The sequence below is a fragment of the Ranitomeya imitator genome, chromosome 7 (assembly GCF_032444005.1).
Source record: "Ranitomeya imitator isolate aRanImi1 chromosome 7, aRanImi1.pri, whole genome shotgun sequence".
Taxonomy (NCBI): Eukaryota; Metazoa; Chordata; class Amphibia; order Anura; family Dendrobatidae; genus Ranitomeya; species Ranitomeya imitator.
In genome coordinates, this window is record NC_091288.1 from 198,609,474 (window position 1) to 198,629,805 (window position 20,332).

The 20,332-nt window shown below is 49.2% G+C and overlaps 3 protein-coding genes across 3 annotated transcripts; all 3 read left to right on the forward strand.

Moving 5' to 3' along the window:
- Window positions 1–6,062: 6,062 nt before the first annotated feature.
- On the forward strand, window positions 6,063–6,473 carry LOC138646149 (histone H3). The gene has a single exon (XM_069735612.1). It carries the CDS (start codon window positions 6,063–6,065, stop codon window positions 6,471–6,473), a length of 411 nt encoding a protein of 136 aa, XP_069591713.1.
- Window positions 6,474–11,916: 5,443 nt separating this feature from the next.
- LOC138645967 (histone H2B 1.1-like) lies at window positions 11,917–12,297 on the forward strand. Its single transcript, XM_069735445.1, has one exon. It carries the CDS (start codon window positions 11,917–11,919, stop codon window positions 12,295–12,297), a length of 381 nt encoding a protein of 126 aa, XP_069591546.1.
- Window positions 12,298–16,376: 4,079 nt separating this feature from the next.
- LOC138645968 (histone H2A type 1) lies at window positions 16,377–16,920 on the forward strand. Its single transcript, XM_069735446.1, has one exon. The coding sequence runs from the start codon at window positions 16,528–16,530 to the stop codon at window positions 16,918–16,920; it is 393 nt and encodes a 130-aa protein (XP_069591547.1). The 5' UTR covers window positions 16,377–16,527.
- Window positions 16,921–20,332: the final 3,412 nt, after the last annotated feature.

Below are 20,332 nucleotides of genomic sequence, written 5' to 3' on the forward strand. Positions count from 1 at the left end.
AACTTACAGGGTTACAGTCTGTTTAGAAAGGATCGTAAAAATCGGAGAGGAGGAGGGGTTTGTCTCTATGTAAAGTCTTGTCTAAAGTCCACTTTAAGGGAGGATATTAGCGAAGGGAATGAGGATGTCGAGTCCATATGGGTTTAAATTCATGGAGGGAAAAATGGTAACAAAATTCTCATTGGGGTCTGTTACAAACCCCCAAATATAACAGAAAGCATGGAAAGTCTACTTCTAAAGCAGATAGATGAAGCTGCAACCCATAATGAGGTCCTGGTTATGGGGGACTTTAACTACCCGGATATTAACTGGGAAACAGAAACCTGTGAAACCCATAAAGGCAACAGGTTTCTGCTAATAACCAAGAAAAATTATCTTTCACAATTGGTGCAGAATCCAACCAGAGGAGCAGCACTTTTAGACCTAATACTATCTAATAGACCTGACAGAATAACAAATCTGCAGGTGGTTGGGCATTTAGGAAATAGCGACCACAATATTGTGCAGTTTCACCTGTCTTTCACTAGGAGGACTTGTCAGGGAGTCACAAAAACATTGAACTTTAGGAAGGCAAAGTTTGAACAGCTTAGAGATGCCCTTAATCTGGTAGACTGGGACAATATCCTCAGAAATGAGAATACAGATAATAAATGGGAAATGTTTAAGAACATCCTAAATAGGCAGTGTAAGCGGTTTATACCTTGTGGGAATAAAAGGACTAGAAATAGGAAAAACCCAATGTGGCTAAACAAAGAAGTAAGACAGGCAATTAACAGTAAAAAGAAAGCATTTGCACTACTAAAGCAGGATGGCACCATTGAAGCTCTAAAAAACTATAGGGAGAAAAATACTTTATCTAAAAAACTAATTAAAGCTGCCAAAAAGGAAACAGAGAAGCACATTGCTAAGGAGAGTAAAACTAATCCCAAACTGTTCTTCAACTATATCAATAGTAAAAGAATAAAAACTGAAAATGTAGGCCCCTTAAAAAATAGTGAGGAAAGAATGGTTGTAGATGACGAGGAAAAAGCTAACATATTAAACACCTTCTTCTCCACGGTATTCACGGTGGAAAATGAAATGCTAGGTGAAATCCCAAGAAACAATGAAAACCCTATATTAAGGGTCACCAATCTAACCCAAGAAGAGGTGCGAAACCGGCTAAATAAGATTAAAATAGATAAATCTCCGGGTCCGGATGGCATACACCCACGAGTACTAAGAGAACTAAGTAATGTAATAGATAAACCATTATTTCTTATTTTTAGTGACTCTATAGCGACAGGGTCTGTTCCGCAGGATTGGCGCATAGCAAATGTGGTGCCAATATTCAAAAAGGGCTCTAAAAGTGAACCTGGAAATTATAGGCCAGTAAGTCTAACCTCTATTGTTGGTAAAATATTTGAAGGGTTTCTGAGGGATGTTATTCTGGATTATCTCAATGAGAATAACTGTTTAACTCCATATCAGCATGGGTTTATGAGAAATCGCTCCTGTCAAACCAATCTAATCAGTTTTTATGAAGAGGTAAGCTATAGGCTGGACCACGGTGAGTCATTGGACGTGGTATATCTCGATTTTTCCAAAGCGTTTGATACCGTGCCGCACAAGAGGTTGGTACACAAAATGAGAATGCTTGGTCTGGGGGAAAATGTGTGTAAATGGGTTAGTAACTGGCTTAGTGATAGAAAGCAGAGGGTGGTTATAAATGGTATAGTCTCTAACTGGGTCGCTGTGACCAGTGGGGTACCGCAGGGGTCAGTATTGGGACCTGTTCTCTTCAACATATTCATTAATGATCTGGTAGAAGGTTTACACAGTAAAACATCGATATTTGCAGATGATACAAAACTATGTAAAGCAGTTAATACAAGAGAAGATAGTATTCTGCTACAGATGGATCTGGATAAGTTGGAAACTTGGGCTGAAAGGTGGCAGATGAGGTTTAACAATGATAAATGTAAGGTTATACACATGGGAAGAGGGAATCAATATCACCATTACACACTGAACGGGAAACCACTGGGTAAATCTGACAGGGAGAAGGACTTGGGGATCCTAGTTAATGATAAACTTACCTGGAGCAGCCAGTGCCAGGCAGCAGCTGCCAAGGCAAACAGGATCATGGGGTGCATTAAAAGAGGTCTGGATACACATGATGAGAGCATTATACTGCCTCTGTACAAATCCCTAGTTAGACCGCACATGGAGTACTGTGTCCAGTTTTGGGCACCGGTGCTCAGGAAGGATATAATGGAACTAGAGAGAGTACAAAGGAGGGCAACAAAATTAATAAAGGGGATAGGAGAACTACAATACCCAGATAGATTAGCGAAATTAGGATTATTTAGTCTAGAAAAAAGACGACTGAGGGGCGATCTAATAACCATGTATAAGTATATAAGGGGACAATACAAATATCTCGCTGAGGATCTGTTTATACCAAGGAAGGTGACGGGCACAAGGGGGCATTCTTTGCGTCTGGAGGAGAGAAGGTTTTTCCACCAACACAGAAGAGGATTCTTTACTGTTAGGGCAGTGAGAATCTGGAATTGCTTGCCTGAGGAGGTGGTGATGGCGAACTCAGTCGAGGGGTTCAAGAGAGGCCTGGATGTCTTCCTGGAGCAGAACAATATTGTATCATACAATTATTAGGTTCTGTAGAAGGACGTAGATCTGGGTATTTATTATGATGGAATATAGGCTGAACTGGATGGACAAATGTCTTTTTTCGGCCTTACTAACTATGTTACTATGTTACTATGTTACCTCCTCCCCGCAGAGCTGTATGATCAGTGCCACCACCTCCTCCCCGCAGAGCTGTATGATCAGTGCCACCTCCTCCTCCCCGCAGAGCTGTATGATCAGAGCCACCACCTCCTCCCCGCAGAGCTGTATGATCAGAGCCACCACCTCCTCCCTGCAGAGCTGTATGATCAGAGAAATCACCTCCTCCCCGCACAGCTGTATGATCAGTACCACCACCTCCTCCCCGCAGAGCAGTATGATCAGAGCCACCACCTCCTCCCCGCAGAGCTGTATGATCAGTGCCACCACCTCCTCCCCGCAGAGCTGTATGATCAGTGCCACCTCCTCCTCCCCGCAGAGCTGTATGATCAGAGAAATCACCTCCACCCCGCAGAGCTGTATGATCAGTGCCACCACCTCCTCCCCGCAGAGCTGTATCATCAGTGCCACCACCTACTCCTCCCTGCAGAGCTGTATGATCAGAGAAATCACCTCCACCCCGCAGAGCTGTATGATCAGTGCCACCACCTTCTCCCCCGCAGAGCTGTATGATCAGAGCCACCACTTCCTCCCCGCAGAGCTGTATAATCAGTGCCACCACCTCCACACCGCAGAGCTGTATGATCAGAGAAATCACCTCCACCCCGCAGAGCTGTATGATCAGAGCCACCACCCTCTCCCCGCAGAGCTGTATAATCAGTGCCACCACCTCCTCCCCGCAGAGCTGTATGATCAGTGCCACCACCTCCTCCCCGCAGAGCTGTATGATCAGTGCCACCACCTCCTCCCCGCAGAGCTGTATGATCAGTGCCACCTCCTCCTCCCCGCAGAGCTGTATGATCAGAGCCACCTCCTCCTCCCCGCAGAGCTGTATGATCAGTGCCACCACCTCCTCCCCGCAGAGCTGTATGATCAGTGCCACCACCTCCTCCCCGCAGAGCTGTATGATCAGTGCCACCTCCTCCTCCCCGCAGAGCTGTATGATCAGAGCCACCACCTCCTCCCCGCAGAGCTGTATGATCAGAGCCACCACCTCCTCCCTGCAGAGCTGTATGATCAGAGCCACCACCTCCTCCCCGCAGAGCTGTATGATCAGAGCCACCACCTCCTCCCTGCAGAGCTGTATGATCAGAGAAATCACCTCCTCCCCGCAGAGCTGTATGATCAGTGCCACCACCTCCTCCCCGCAGAGCTGTATGATCAGTGCCACCACCTCCTCCCCGCAGAGCTGTATGATCAGTGCCACCACCTCCTCCCCGCAGAGCTGTATGATCAGTGCCACCACCTCCTCCCTGCAGAGCTGTATGATCAGAGAAATCACCTCCTCCCCGCACAGCTGTATGATCAGTACCAACACCTCCTCCCTGCAGAGCTGTATGATCAGAGAAATCACCTCCTCCCCGCACAGCTGTATGATCAGTACCACCACCTCCTCCCCGCAGAGCTGTATGATCAGTGCCACCACCTCCTCCCCGCAGAGCTGTATGATCAGAGCCACCACCTCCTCCCCGCAGAGCTGTATGATCAGTGCCACCACCTCCTCCCCGCACAGCTGTATGATCAGTGCCACCACCTCCTCCCCGCAGAGCTGCATGATCAGAACCACCACCTCCTCCCCGCAGAGCTGTATGATCAGAGCCACCACCTCCTCCCCGCAGAGCTGTATGATCAGTGCCACCACCTCCTCCCCGCAGAGCTGTATCATCAGTGCCACCACCTACTCCTCCCTGCAGAGCTGTATGATCAGAGAAATCACCTCCACCCCGCAGAGCTGTATGATCAGTGCCACCACCTCCTCCCCGCAGAGCTGTATCATCAGTGCCACCACCTACTCCTCCCTGCAGAGCTGTATGATCAGAGAAATCACCTCCACCCCGCAGAGCTGTATGATCAGTGCCACCACCTTCTCCCCCGCAGAGCTGTATGATCAGAGCCACCACTTCCTCCCCGCAGAGCTGTATAATCAGTGCCACCACCTCCACCCCGCAGAGCTGTATGATCAGAGAAATCACCTCCACCCCGCAGAGCTGTATGATCAGAGCCACCACCTCCTCCCCTCAGAGCTGTATGATCAGAGCCACCACCCTCTCCCCGCAGAGCTGTATAATCAGTGCCACCACCTCCTCCCCGCAGAGCTGTATGATCAGTGCCACCACCTCCTCCCCGCAGAGCTGTATGATCAGTGCCACCACCTCCTCCCCGCAGAGCTGTATGATCAGTGCCACCTCCTTCTCCCCGCAGAGCTGTATGATCAGAGAAATCACCTCCACCCCGCAGAGCTGTATGATCAGTGCCACCACCTCCTCCCCGCAGAGCTGTATGATCAGTGCCACCACCTCCTCCCCGCAGAGCTGTATGATCAGTGCCACCTCCTCCTCCCCGCAGAGCTGTATGATCAGAGCCACCACCTCCTCCCCGCAGAGCTGTATGATCAGAGCCACCACCTCCTCCCTGCAGAGCTGTATGATCAGAGAAATCACCTCCTCCCCGCACAGCTGTATGATCAGTACCACCACCTCCTCCCCGCAGAGCAGTATGATCAGAGCCACCACCTCCTCCCCGCAGAGCTGTATGATCAGTGCCACCACCTCCTCCCCGCAGAGCTGTATGATCAGTGCCACCTCCTCCTCCCCGCAGAGCTGTATGATCAGAGAAATCACCTCCACCCCGCAGAGCTGTATGATCAGTGCCACCACCTCCTCCCCGCAGAGCTGTATCATCAGTGCCACCACCTACTCCTCCCTGCAGAGCTGTATGATCAGAGAAATCACCTCCACCCCGCAGAGCTGTATGATCAGTGCCACCACCTTCTCCCCCGCAGAGCTGTATGATCAGAGCCACCACTTCCTCCCCGCAGAGCTGTATAATCAGTGCCACCACCTCCTCCCCGCAGAGCTGTATGATCGGTTTTCCTACTTGTAATGTTTTTAATATAACTGATGCTGGGCGCAGTCTCAGGATGGGGGGGTTGGTGTGATCTGACGATAATGTGGGAGCTGCACTGTACAGCGCTATACACGGGGACATTTCAACGCAGATACATCAGCTGCTCCAGCAGCGGCAAATGAGTGATCTGAGGACAGACGCATCACGAAAGAGGCGGGGACTTCAGGGGGCGGGGTTACTGGGCGGGAATAATAACAATGACTGGTCAAACATATCAACCCTTATTGGCCTCTTTTTTTCATGAAAGAACCAGTGGAGCGCAGGGGGCGTGTTTCCCGGAGACCAATGAGGACGCGCACCGGAGCATAAATACCCTGCTCCCGCCGCTCCTCTCATCACATCTGTGCCCGCCACGTCTATACGGAGCCATGGCAAGAACAAAGCAGACCGCTCGTAAATCCACCGGAGGGAAAGCTCCCCGCAAGCAGCTGGCCACAAAGGCCGCCAGGAAGAGCGCTCCCGCCACTGGTGGAGTGAAGAAGCCGCATCGTTACCGGCCAGGAACAGTCGCTCTCCGTGAGATCCGCCGCTATCAGAAATCCACCGAGCTGCTGATCCGTAAGCTTCCCTTCCAGCGCCTGGTGAGGGAGATCGCCCAGGACTTCAAAACCGATCTGCGTTTCCAGAGTTCGGCCGTCATGGCCCTGCAGGAGGCCAGCGAGGCTTATCTGGTGGGGTTGTTCGAGGACACCAACCTGTGCGCCATCCACGCCAAGAGGGTCACCATCATGCCCAAAGACATCCAGCTGGCCCGCCGGATCCGTGGGGAGAGAGCTTAGATCTGCCCCGGCTGCGACCACAACACAAAGGCTCTTTTCAGAGCCACCAAATCCTCCCACAAATGAGCCGAGTCCTGAACGGTCTCTCTTCTGCGCGTATTCTCCATATACGGAGCGCGGTCAGGAAAGGTAATAGCCGGCTGCTGTGTCCGATATTGTAGGTGATCAGCGATATTCCAGTTACCGCTCCGCGCATCCTTTATTCTCACCAAGTCCAAAAGTGCGACATCAATTACATGACTGACGTTTTATAAGGACAGGGTAAAGTGTGCGCTGTGCACAGCCCGGGTCTTTGGTGGTGGAGGCGCGGTTTCTGTACAGCGCAGACGTAAATGGGGTCCTAGTGCCGCCTCTGCAGTCTTGCGGCTTTAGGTTGTAATTATCATATATTTGAGTTTTCTCATCTTATCTGTGGCTGGTGCCGCCGGGGGTCTGGTTACATACAGCTCCCTGCTCTGCAGTGACCGGTAATGGCCACCAGTCGGGCACCACGTGTAATGATGAGTGACTGCCGGGGATCAGATGAGTTATCTGTAGATCAGTGTCCTTAAAATGTATTTTTTATTCTACTTTATAACAAGCTGGAAAATAACAACCGAAACTACAATGGAAGTAAAAATCAAAATAACCAACAGATCTAAGCGACGCTGAGATGAGAAGAATAGAGAAGCGGGAAAAGAAGAGCACAATAAGTGGAAAATTCAAAATCTCCAACCGTTCTGTGCTCAACCAATCAGACGAAAGGGAGGAGCTAGGAGCTAATTGCAAAATTTCTACTAGCAATCTCCCCCGGATACGCGTCGGAACAGGTGAATATGCATGGCTCACCCTCCCCCGTCATACTCACCCTCCTGGCAGCGTCTCTGCAAGTCCCTGCTTCTCCGATGGTCTCTGGTGCCGGCAACTTGTTCCTGTGTTCGTCATGGTACCGCTCATTAAAGTAATGAATATGCGCTCCACGCCTGTGGGAGTGGAGCCACGTATGTATTCATTACTTTGTTTAGTGGTCACGTGGTACCACTCATTACAGGAAGAGATGCAGGCGCCAGAGACTATCTGAGAAGCAGAGACCGCGCCAGTATGAGGTGAGTATGATGTGCCAGCCGCCGACCCCCTGGTACAATGACTCCAGTATAAGACGAGAGGGGCACTTTCAGCCTAAAAAAAATGGCTGCAAATCTCAGATTATACTCGAATGTATAAGGTAAATGCCTCTGGCACTATAGAGGGCGATGTAGTAAGGATTATTTTTCAGTTACACTGGTGTTTAACCCTCTTGCTGCCTGTACAGTTTTTACATTAAAGCAATGAATTAAAAAAAACACCAACAAACTAATTTGTACTTTACAATTATGAGCAGGTTCCTGTAATTTTGCATTAAAACATGATATTTTATATAAAAACAAATGCATAAAAATGTCTTTCTGGGTTGTAATTGGTACATGAGGTAACGGCATAAATGAAGTACCATCATCTGGTGATTAAATGATGGGAAATCTCTTCTAATTTCACTTGCTTCTTTCGTCCTTCCAAATCTCCATTTATGGAAGTTCTTCATCAGAAAATGAACAAATGTCTATCATTGCATTACGCTGAGGTTGGGACGCTCTGGGGGTATCACATCCACAGGAAGGATATAATGGAACTAGAGAGAGTACAAAGGAGGCCAACAAAATTAATAAAGGGAATGGGAGAACTACAATACCCAGATAGGTTAGCGAAATTAGGATTATTTAGTCTAGAAAAAAGACGGGGCGATCTAATAACCATGTATAAGTATATAAGGGGACAATACAAATATCTCGCTGAGGATCTGTTTATACCAAGGAAGGTGACGGGCACAAGGGGGCATTCTTTGCGTCTGGAAGAGAGAAGGTTTTTCCACCAACATAGAAGAGGATTCTTTACTGTTAGGGCAGTGAGAATCTGGAATTGCTTGCCTGAGGAGGTGGTGATGGCGAACTCAGTCGAGGGGTTCAAGAGAGGCCTGGATGTCTTCCTGGAGCAGAACAATATTGTATCATACAATTATTAGGTTCTGTAGAAGGACGTAGATCTGGGGATTTATTATGATGGAATATAGGCTGAACTGGAAGGACAAATGTATTTTTTCGGCCTTACTAACTATGTTACTATGTTACATTGTATAGGGGATAACTGTGGGTGCATCAAAGTGTGTGTGTGTGGGGGACTTAGGGCATCATACTGTTTGGGGAGTTACTGGGGGTATTGTACCCCCACACAGTAACTGTGGGGACATCCTGCTGTGTGGGTATCTTACTGTGTAGGAGGCATCATACTGTGTGGAGGGTAACTGGGGGCATCATCTGTTGTGGAAGATATGATCCACCATGATCTGGAACAGTAATGACAATATTTAGGATACCCTCAATCATAAGGGAAGGAAATTACACATAATAGAAGCTGGAAAGATAATTGCAGAAACTGAGCAATGAGCGGGAAAATCAAACTTCCCTACAGTTTAGTATTTAGCCAATCAGCAGAGAAAGGGAGGAGCTAATGTAGATTCTGTAAGCCCCGTCCCGGAAGTGCGTCATCTCTGCAGTTCTCTCTCTGGTCCATTCTCCCTCCATATAAAGGTGCAGTCCCTGAGGCTCAGGAATCAGTTTTTGCTCATTAACTGCAGAAAATGTCTGGTCGCGGCAAAGGAGGAAAAGGTCTCGGGAAGGGCGGCGCCAAACGGCACAGGAAGGTGCTCCGTGATAACATCCAGGGCATCACCAAGCCTGCCATCCGCCGTCTAGCTCGCAGAGGAGGCGTCAAGCGCATCTCCGGCCTCATCTATGAGGAGACTCGCGGTGTCCTGAAAGTCTTCCTGGAGAACGTGATCCGTGACGCCGTCACCTACACCGAGCACGCCAAGAGGAAGACCGTCACCGCCATGGACGTGGTGTACGCGCTCAAGCGCCAGGGCCGCACTCTCTACGGCTTCGGAGGTTAATTGTGTTCTCTTCTGTCTTCACAACCCAAAGGCTCTTTTCAGAGCCACCCACATCTTCTAAGTGAGAGGCTGCACCTGACTGCTAGGATCTCATTTCTCTGCTGTGGTGATGTCGCTGTAATGTTAGTAGAACACTCATCGGTGCCGAATTTACGCTCCGAATACTGAATAGTCGAAAACTACCATCGGCCAAATAATTGTGGGGAATGGTAATTCTGACCCTGATCCGCAGTTCGGTAACGTCCTCTGATGCCGTTTTTGGGCGGATGGTTCTGTCGCTGCTTTTGGTTGTGAGACCTATTTGCAAATCCTGTTTTGTACCCGACGGATTCCGTGTGTGTATGATCTGGGAGTAGGGTCTCTTTAACCATATTCCCACACATTCAGTTTCCGAAGGATATCCTGACGTGGAAAGGCTTATTGGAAGCAGATCTCTCTACAGCTCTAATCAGGGGGTGTTCCGGGCGGTTTCCAAATGTAGGTTAATATTCTGTCTAGACATTTAAGATCCTGTTCTTATTGGGCGCTGATTGATTAGTATCCGGCTCAGCGTCTCTGCAGGGCAAAATATCCCCTGTGCGGCTGCCTGTAGTACCGGCCTCAGCCTGGGACGTGCTAGTTGTATGCTCCCGGGTCCTGACATACTGGGGCCGTGTCTGCTCCCCCGTCTTTCACCGCGGACTTCGGGTGATGCGGTTTCTTCTCATTGACCTACAAAGATAACATGGATTCATGGGGGATATATATCCGCACTGGGCCGCAGTGATAATTTCCTGATCAGATCCGTGTACAGGGAATGTGGCTGTAAGAGGCAGCTGGATAGATGGACGTCCTGTGTACCGGGTACGGAGGCTCCTGTGTGATGACCAAGTCCTGGACACTAATGTGTCGGATGGATGTCGCCTCTGAAGACTATTATAACCTCCTCAGAATAATAATGGCGACTGATCCCCGTGTTTGGGGGCAGACAGTTGGGAGGACAGGACCCGGTATTATCAACGGGGTAGAGCTGCTCCCACCGGTATACACAGCGATCGCCGCTCCAGCAGAGGGGCCGGTAATAATCCGACGGACAAAGAAAAGCGATTGAGCGGGAAATTCAAAACCAGCAACGGATCTGTAATCAGCCAATGAGCGAGAGACATCCACAGGCGCCGACCAATCCCAGATACAGGAACATCCGCCCCCATTAACTCCTTAGTGTCCGTGTGTGCTGACCCCCACTACTCACTCGCTTTATAGAAGCGGCGACTTCCCCCACCCGAGACCCGGCAGCGTCACATCAGGCTCCGGGCAGAACATAGGAGACTTGTCTCAGTCAGGCTGTGATAGGATCAGCGCGGACACCACAGGGGATCTGCACAGGATAATACGCGGGTGAGTGAGGAGCCGCCTCCTGTGCAGATGGAGCGGAGGAGAAACACTGACAGGGATTAACCCCTCACCCGCCAGACTGTCAGTGCAAATTGAGTGTCGCTCGCAGAACTCAGCCTCGGAATAATCTGCAGATAGCTGGAAATTAGCCCTTATTGAAGGAGGACTTTGTGCAGTGATTGGGACAGATAATGGCCGTTTCCTCGTAGATCCAGGAAGCGGCTAGTCTGCTGTGCCAGGACTGTAAACTCCGCTCCTCCACATCTGTCCACACACTCAAAGGCTCTTCTAAGAGCCCCCACATCCTCCTCCTAAGAGCCGCACCGCTGATCACACTGATGGTTCACACTGCACCAGGCGGTATATAGAGGTCACTATACACGATCCGTGCTCCACTGTACTGCGGTCACCACAGAGCAGAGATTCGTGGCTGAAGTGACTGATCCGGCTTCATGTTACTGAGATCACACACAGGAGGGATAAGTGCAGTTTATACAGGGGACACAGCTCCTGAGGGAAGCCGGCTCTTCCTAGAAAACTGGGTGCGGCTACTACCGAAACATCTCACTGAATTCACAGGGTTTGCAGTCCTGGCACAGCTGACTAGCTGGGGTTTCCAGCACCATCTGGAGATATTACTGCACTATACGGAGTGTAACATGTCGGGCGCTGTACTGTAACTGCCTGCATAATGTGGCACAGTCATTTGTCAGTAGGTTGCAGTATATGGGGGTACTCTGCACTATTCAGATGAATAACAGCACTATGAAGGGTAAATAGAACATGAACACATACAGCGCTATATGAGGGTGCACTGCGGTATATGGAGCTTCACAGCACTATTTAGATGTATAGAGCATTATACAGGGTTTTACATCGCTATACAGCATCCCCGCTGCAAAGATGAAGCAATGATTTGGGAAACCACCAATCAGCTGCAGTGGGCGGAGCGTCTAACGTTCTCGTTGGTCACATGACTTCATCACCCAATAGAACGGCGGTCTGACAGCAGTGCTCATCTGCATGGCCGGGCTATAAATTCCGCCGCTCTTGGAGGCGCAGGATCATTATTCTTCTCACTTGTGCTGAGACCGGTTTGTTGTTATCATGCCTGATCCCGCCAAGTCTGCGCCTGCGCCCAAGAAGGGCTCCAAGAAAGCCGTGACTAAGACTCAGAAGAAGGACGGCAAGAAGCGGAGGAAGAGCAGGAAGGAGAGCTACGCCATCTACGTGTACAAGGTGCTGAAGCAGGTCCACCCCGACACCGGCATCTCCTCCAAGGCCATGGGCATCATGAACTCCTTCGTCAACGACATCTTCGAGCGCATCGCAGGGGAAGCCTCCCGCCTGGCTCACTACAACAAGCGCTCCACCATCACCTCCCGGGAGATCCAGACCGCCGTGCGCCTGCTGCTGCCCGGAGAGCTGGCCAAGCACGCCGTGTCCGAGGGCACCAAGGCCGTCACCAAGTACACCAGCGCCAAGTGATCGGCTCCGTGCTCCGCTCCTCACCCCAAAGGCTCTTCTAAGAGCCACCCACACCCTCCCTATAAGAGCCACCTACACCCTCACTATAAGAGCCACCCACACTGCTCCGGTGTCCTCTCCCGTCTCCCCGAGGTGTCTGCTCGCTCCGCCCGGGGCTCTGCGCCTGGTGACGAGGGAGATGGTGAGGAAATCTCAGGAATAATCTGGGCATTGCTCAGCGAGTTGATCTGTATTCAGGGACTTCTTATTTAACTCCTTGCTGCACAGATCTCGGCATTCTGGGGTCTCGTTTATTAGTTCATTACTCTCGTTTCTCAGGTAACAGGAGCCATTTGTGGTGGAGTTGATCTAGAGCCTAATCTGGATTCTTTTTACAGTGTAAGTGACGTCATTACATTTAGAAGCGGCGGGAAATTCAAACCCCCAACCGTCCTGTGTTCAGCCAATCAGCAGAGGGAGGAGCTAATGTTTCCAATGGTAACACGTTTACGGTTCCCGCTTTTTTCCGTCTTTTGTCTTCATATAACACGTGGTCCCAGGACCGATATCGGGAAATCTGCTTGTGTTGAGCGATCATTGGTCTCTTACATCCCACACAGGAATCTGCAGATTTCCAGGTTAGCGGCGCTGTATCCGCTCCGGTTTCCTCTCATGGATATAGAGAATGATTCGTGTTCTCCACATGCTGTGATGTTCCCGTGTGTCTGACCTGGAGACGATCAGATCGTCCCTTTCCCGTCACAATCCGTATTATGGAGACGATATACTGGTCAGGGACATATCCTACAAGAGACATTTCAGGGAAGACCAATTCTGCCCTTCCCAGCAGATCCCACCATGTCTCCCCATTACAGATCAGTCCTACGGCTGCAGGCAGGAGGTCTGTGATGGGAAATGTAGGATCATGTGTAGAAGATTGCGGAGTGTCCCTGCTCAGAACATTACCCTGTGGTGTCAGGATCTCACAGGTCAGGCAGTTACATTATCGGCCGTCACATCCTCCTCACAGGATCCCTGCTCAGTTACTGATCGTCCTTCTGTTCTATCACTTTTCCTCCCCCGCTTCATCTAGTGTCAGGACTGGCGGCTCTCGGGCAATATTATTATTTATTATTATAGCGCCATTTATTCCATGGCGCTTTACATGTGAGGAGGGGTATACATAATAACAGGTACAATGATCTTGAACAATACAAGTCATAACTGGTACAGGAGGAGAGAGGACCCTGCCCACGAGGGCTCGCAATCTACAATGGATGGATGAGGATACAGTAGGTGAAGGTAGAGCTGGTCGATCAGTGGTGGTTACTGCAGGTTGTAGGCTTGTCGGAAGAGGTGGGTCTTTAGGCTCTTTTTGAAGGTTTCCATGGTAGGTGAGAGTCTGATGTGTTGTGGTAGAGGGTTCCAGAGTAGGGGTGATGCGCAAGAGAAATCTTGTATGCGATTGTGGGAAGAGGAGATAAGAGGGGAGTAGAGAAGGAGATCTTGTGAGGATCGGAGGTTGCAGGAAAGTACCGGGAGAGGAGGTCACAGATGTATAAAGGAGACATTTTGTGGATGGCTTTGTATGTCATGGTTAGGCTTTTGTACTGGAGTCTCTGGGTAATGGGGAGCCAGTGAAGGGATTGACAGAGGGGAGAGGCCGGGGAATAGCGGGGGACAGGTTGGTTAGTCGGGCAGGAGAGTTTAGAATAGATAGGAGGGGTGCGAGAGTGTTAGAGGGGAGGCCACAGAGCAGGAGGTTACAGTAGTCCAGGCGGGAGATGATGAGGGCATAGACTAGGGTTTTTGCAGATTCTTGGTTTAGAAATCTACAGATCCTTGAAATATTTTGAGTTGAAGGCGGCAGGAAGTGGAAAGGGCTTGGATATGAGGTTTGAAGGAGAGATGAGTGTCAAGGATTACCCCGAGGCAGCGAACTTGGACTGAGGAGAGTGGGCAGCCGTTTCCTGTAATGGATAGGTTCGTTGGGGGGTTGCGTGTGATGTGGGAAAGACAATGAATTCTGTTTTGCCCACATGTAGAAGTTCCGAGAATGTGGAGGGGAACAACGAATCATGGGAGAAATATCCCAATACAATTGCAGGATAGGATCCTCTAGCACTAGATGTAATAATGTAAAACGAATGCCATAGATCTCATAGGGTTAATATGACGTGAGATAAAACCACTGCAGTGCAGAGAGATCCGATCACAAGTCTGACTGTAAGATGCCCCAAGTACTGGTGACTCCCATCACAGCACAAATGCGGTTTCTTCTTATTGATATATAAAATAAATAGAACCCGGATTTACAGGGAAATGGGCTGTACAGTAATATTCTCCTGATCAGATCCGTGTGGGGTGAATAGGGCAGCGAATATTCACAGGGAATGTGGCTGTCTGAGGCAGCTGGATAGATGGACGCCCTGTGTACCGGGTACGGAGACTCCTATGTGATGACCACGTCCCGGACACTAATGTTTCGGATGGATGGCGCCTATGAAGGTTATTATAACCTCCCCAGAGTAATAATGGCGACCGATCCCCGCCCGTGTTTGGGGGCATGAACAAGGATAATGGTGTGCACTCAGGTCAAGGACACGGAGGTGCTGGTAAAACAGACCGTGTGGTCAAGTTAATAGTAGAAGAAAAAATACCGCACACTCGAAACTGGTATGATGCAAAAGGTATATGCCAGATTTATTCACGAAAACAAGTCAACAATTGCCACTGTGATAATTCGTAGATAGAAACCCGACGTTTCGACCCTCCCGGGTCTTATTCATGGGGTTACTAGGAAAGCAAATAAACAGTATAAGTAACTGTATGTGACATAACATTATATGTAATAGAAAACGAATAAGAACAAAAAAGACAAAATAATAAACATACACCAAAATATAAAATATAATATGTACAATATTTACAAGGCAACCAGAGGCGATGAAGGGAATACTGTCCGGAGCAGCGAAAAGTAAGAGTCTGTGGATGCCAATGTAGAAGATAGTTGTGTTTCAATTGCTCTAATACTGTCCTTTGTTTCCGTAATAGCCTTTTGTAGAAATTCAATGGTCAGAATAATGATGTCTAAAGAACATTTATTTAGTATTCTCTTGTATTTGTCACAGTAATCGGGATCTTCAGAAAAAAGTGTTGGGCGCAGGTTGCACCTAAGACCTCTCGGGATCTTGCCCTGTTTATGATGTTCTGCCAAAGTTATGCAGTGTAAATCATATGAGATTAATTTTCGTCGCTCCTTCTCGTAGTCCCTCGTCCTCAACTCATGGGGAGGGGTTTTCAAGAATTCACTTGAGTTTGAAACTTGCGATAAGATGCTGGAACTGGTTGCGTCGTCGTATGCGAAGATGTCAGACGTCATCTGGTAAACCGGTGCTACACCAAGCAAAAAATCACATGAACAAGGATAATGGTGTGCACTCAGGTCAAGGACACGGAGGTGTTTGGGGGCAGACAGCTGGGATGACAGGACCCGGTATTATCAGCGATCGCCGCTCCAGCAGAGGGGCCGGTAATAAACCCGACGGACAAAGAGCAGAAACTGAGCGGGGAATTCAAAACCAGCAACGGATCTGTAATCAGCCAATGAGCGAGAGACATCCGCAGGCGCCGACCAATCCCAGATACAGGAATATCCGCCTCCATTTAACTCCTCAGTGTCCGTGTGTGCTGACCCCCCACTACACACTCGCTTTACAGAAGCGGCGACTTCCCCCACCCGAGACCCGGCAGCGTCACATCAGGCTCCGGGCAGAACATAGGAGACTTGTCTCAGTCAGGCTGTGATAGTATAAGCGCGGACACCACAGGGGATCTGCACAGGATAATAAGCGGGTGAGTGAGGAGCCTCCTCCTGACAGGAATTAACCCCTCACCCGCCAGACTGTCAGTGCAATATATGGCTGATAGAAGACACAAGTCCAACAAGTGCAAACAACAAGTCAACAGAATATTTCTGCATTTCCTTCTGCTCCAGGACAGATATCTGTGTTCACCCCTTATCTATTCTGTCCAAAGCGAACGTTTTCTATTGGGTGAGAAACTCATTTGAGCAAGGAGCAATAATAAGCTCCGCCCTCTGTAGCTCATTGGTGGATCTCCAATACTCTTCTCCATTTTCATCTTCAGATCCGTCCAACGACAGGAGAGGAGGGCGGAGCAACGGACTATATAAGGCGACACAGCACAGACTCTTCTCTACACGATTTTCCGTCATTAGTTATCGGCATCATGTCTGGACGCGGCAAACAAGGAGGAAAGGTCCGTGCTAAGGCCAAGACCCGCTCATCCCGGGCAGGACTGCAGTTCCCAGTCGGCCGTGTGCACAGGCTTCTCCGCAAGGGCAACTACGCTGAGAGAGTCGGCGCCGGCGCTCCGGTCTATCTGGCCGCTGTGCTGGAGTATCTGACCGCTGAGATCCTGGAATTGGCCGGCAATGCTGCCCGGGACAACAAGAAGACCCGCATCATCCCCCGTCACCTGCAGCTGGCGGTGCGCAATGACGAGGAGCTGAACAGGCTGCTGGGTGGGGTGACCATTGCCCAGGGGGGCGTCCTGCCCAACATCCAGGCCGTGCTGCTGCCCAAGAAGACCGAGAGCAGCAAGGCGAGCAAGAGCAAGTGAGCGCTGCCGCCAATCTCTACAAAACCAAAGGCTCTTCTAAGAGCCACCCACACCGTCACCACAAGAGCCGGCGCCGCCTATCTCGGGGGTCCTCGCATGAGGCTGATAGCTCATACACCATTGCCGCCATTGTTGGTGCACATATCCACAGAATAACAGGAGATGAATGGGTCAATCCCACATGAAGTCTCAGACCCTCAGGTGGAGTGTCGTCTGCCAAGCTCGCAGGAAATGTCCCCTCCTTAGTGTCTGATACTCCGCGGTGAGGTCTACATGTAGTTAGCAGGTCCCGCAGTAAGGGGGTGGGGGATGGTTGTCGCTATCAGTGACCTGTAACAATCCTCCGGAGATTATGAGCGGGGAATTCAAATTCCCCAACGGATTCTGTGATCAGACAATGAGCGAGAAACCTTGGTAACGCTCAGCCTTCAGTGATGTACATAGTAACATAGTTAGTAAGGCCGAAAAAAGACATCTGTCCATCCAGTTCAGCCCACACTCCATCACAACAAATCCCCAGATCTACGTCCCTCTACAGAACCTAATTGTATGATACAATATTGTTCTGCTCCAGGAAGACATCCAGGCCTCTCTTGAACCCCTCGACTGAGTTCGCCATCACCACCTCCTCAGGCAAGCAATTCCAGATTCTCACTGCCCTAACAGTAAAGAATCCTCTTCTATGTTGGTGGAAAAACCTTCTCTCCTCCAGACGCAAAGAATGCCCCCTTGTGCCCGTCACCTTCCTTGGTATAAACAGATCCTCAGCGAGATATTTGTATTGTCCCCTTATATACTTATACATGGTTATTAGATCGCCCCTCAGTCGTCTTTTTTCTAGACTAAATAATCCTAATTTCGCTAATCTATCTGGGTATTGTAGTTCTCCCATCCCCTTTATTAATTTTGTTGCCCGTCTTTCCTCTCCCGTTTAACTCCTTACGTGCCGTTTTCCAGCTGATCTTTTCTTTACCAGAGTATCCACAGATGCGGCACCTTCACCCCAGGCCCCGGCAGCGCTGTGTCCCCCATACACTGCACACAATGTATACGCTTTGTATATACATATACAGGACAGGAGCTGTAGGGAACAGAACCAACACCTGTGTCCCCCCATACACTGCACACACCGGATATATATAAATACATGACAGGACCTCAAAACGCGCAGCCGTGGCTATCAGACCTCAAACAGCCCATCATTATTCTGAGGAGGTTATAATAGTCTTCAGAGGCGCCATCCACCCGAAACATTAGTGTCCAGGACGTGGTCATCACATAGGAGTCGCCGTACCCTATGTGATGACACACAGGGCGTCCATCTATCCAGCTGCCTCCTACAGCCACATTCCCTGTACACGGATCTGATCAGGAAATTATCACTGCGGCCCAGTGCGGATATATATCCCCCATAAATCTACTAATCAGCGCCCAATAAGAACAGGATATTAAATGTCTAGACAGAATATTAACCTACATTTGGAAACCGCACTGAACACCCCCCTGATTAGAGCTGTAGAGGGATCTGCTTCGGGTAAGCCGTTTAGTCTTTCCACGTCAGGATATCCTTGGGACTATTCAGTATTCGGAGCGTAACGTTGGCACCGATGAGTGTTCTAACATTACAGCGACATCACCAAAGCAGAGAAATCAGATCCTAGCAGTCAGGTGCAGCCCTCACTTAGAAGATGTGGGTGGCTCTGAAAAGAGCCTTTGGGTTGTGAGGACAGAAGAGAACACAATTAACCTCCGAAGCCGTAGAGAGTGCGGCCCTGGCGCTTGAGCGCGTACACCACGTCCATGGCGGTGACGGTCTTCCTCTTGGCGTGCTCGGTGTAGGTGACGGCGTCACGGATCACGTTCTCCAGGAAGACTTTCAGGACACCGCGAGTCTCCTCATAGATGAGGCCGGAGATGCGCTTGACGCCTCCTCTGCGAGCTAGACGGCGGATGGCAGGCTTGGTGATGCCCTGGATGTTATCACGGAGCACCTTTCTGTGCCGTTTGGCGCCGCCCTTCCCGAGACCTTTTCCTCCTTTGCCGCGACCAGACATTTTCTGCAGTTAATGAGCAAAAACTGATTCCTGAGCCTCAGGGACTGCACCTTTATATGGAGGGAGAATGGACCAGAGAGAGAACTGCAGAGATGACGCACTTCCGGGACGGGGCTTACAGAATCTACATTAGCTCCTCCCTTTCTCTGCTGATTGGCTAAATACTAAACTGTAGGGAAGTTTGATTTTCCCGCTCATTGCTCAGTTACTGCAATTATCTTTCCAGCTTCTATTATGTGTAATTTCCTTCCCTTATGATTGAGGGTATCCTAAATATTGTCATTACTGTTCCAGATCATGGTGGATCATATCTTCCACAACAGATGATGCCCCCAGTTACCCTCCACACAGTATGATGCCTCCTACACAGTAAGATACCCACACAGCAGGATGTCCCCACAGTTACTGTGTGGGGGTACAATACCCCCAGTAACTCCCCAAACAGTATGATGCCCTAAGTCCCCCACACACACACACACTTTGATCTACCACCCTACCCGTGCCCTCCGCTCCGCTAATGACCTCAGGTTAGCATCCTCAATAATCAGAACCTCCCACTCCCGTCTCCAAGACTTTACACGTGCTGCGCCGATTCTTTGGAATGCACTACCTAGGTTAATACGATTAATCCCCAATCCCCACAGTTTTAAGCGTGCCCTAAAAACTCATTTGTTCAGACTGGCCTACCGCCTCAATGCATTAACCTAACGATCCCTGTGTGGCCTATTTATAATAAAAAAAAAAAATAAAAAAAAAGGTTCCTCGCATCATGTTCTCATACACTTTATGCAGTATTAGCCCTCTGTGTCTGTACTGCTACATACTTAGGCAGGTAACTGGTTCATGCAGCTTTACATGAACACCTGAGCCTTACACTATAGCTGGTCCGAATAACTAAAGCAATTGTTACCATCCACCTCTCGTGTCTCCCCTTTTCCCCATAGTTTGTAAGCTTGCGAGCAGGGCCCTCACTCCTCCTGGTATCTGTTTTGAACTGTATTTCTGTTATGATGTAATGTTTATTGTCTGTACAAGTCCCCTCTATAATTTGTAAAGCGTTGCGGAATATGTTGGCGCTATATAAATAAAATTATTATTATTATTATTATTATTATTATAGTTTGTAAGCTTGCGAGCAGCAGGGCCCTCATGCCTCCTGGTATCTGTTTTGAACTGTATTTCTGTTATGCTGTAATGTCTATTGTCTGTACAAGTCTCCTCTATAATTTGTAAAGCGCTGCGGAATATGTTGGCGCTATATAAATAAAAATTATTATTATTATTATTATTATATTTGATGCACCCACAGTTATCCCCTATACAATGTAACATAGTAACATAGTTAGTAAGGCCGAAAA

Coding starts and splice junctions, on each gene's coding strand:
- LOC138645967 (XM_069735445.1), top strand. CDS start 11,917: ATGCCTGATCCCGCCAAGTCTGCGCCTGCGCCCAAGAAGGGCTCCAAG.
- LOC138646149 (XM_069735612.1), top strand. CDS start 6,063: ATGGCAAGAACAAAGCAGACCGCTCGTAAATCCACCGGAGGGAAAGCT.
- LOC138645968 (XM_069735446.1), top strand. CDS start 16,528: ATGTCTGGACGCGGCAAACAAGGAGGAAAGGTCCGTGCTAAGGCCAAG.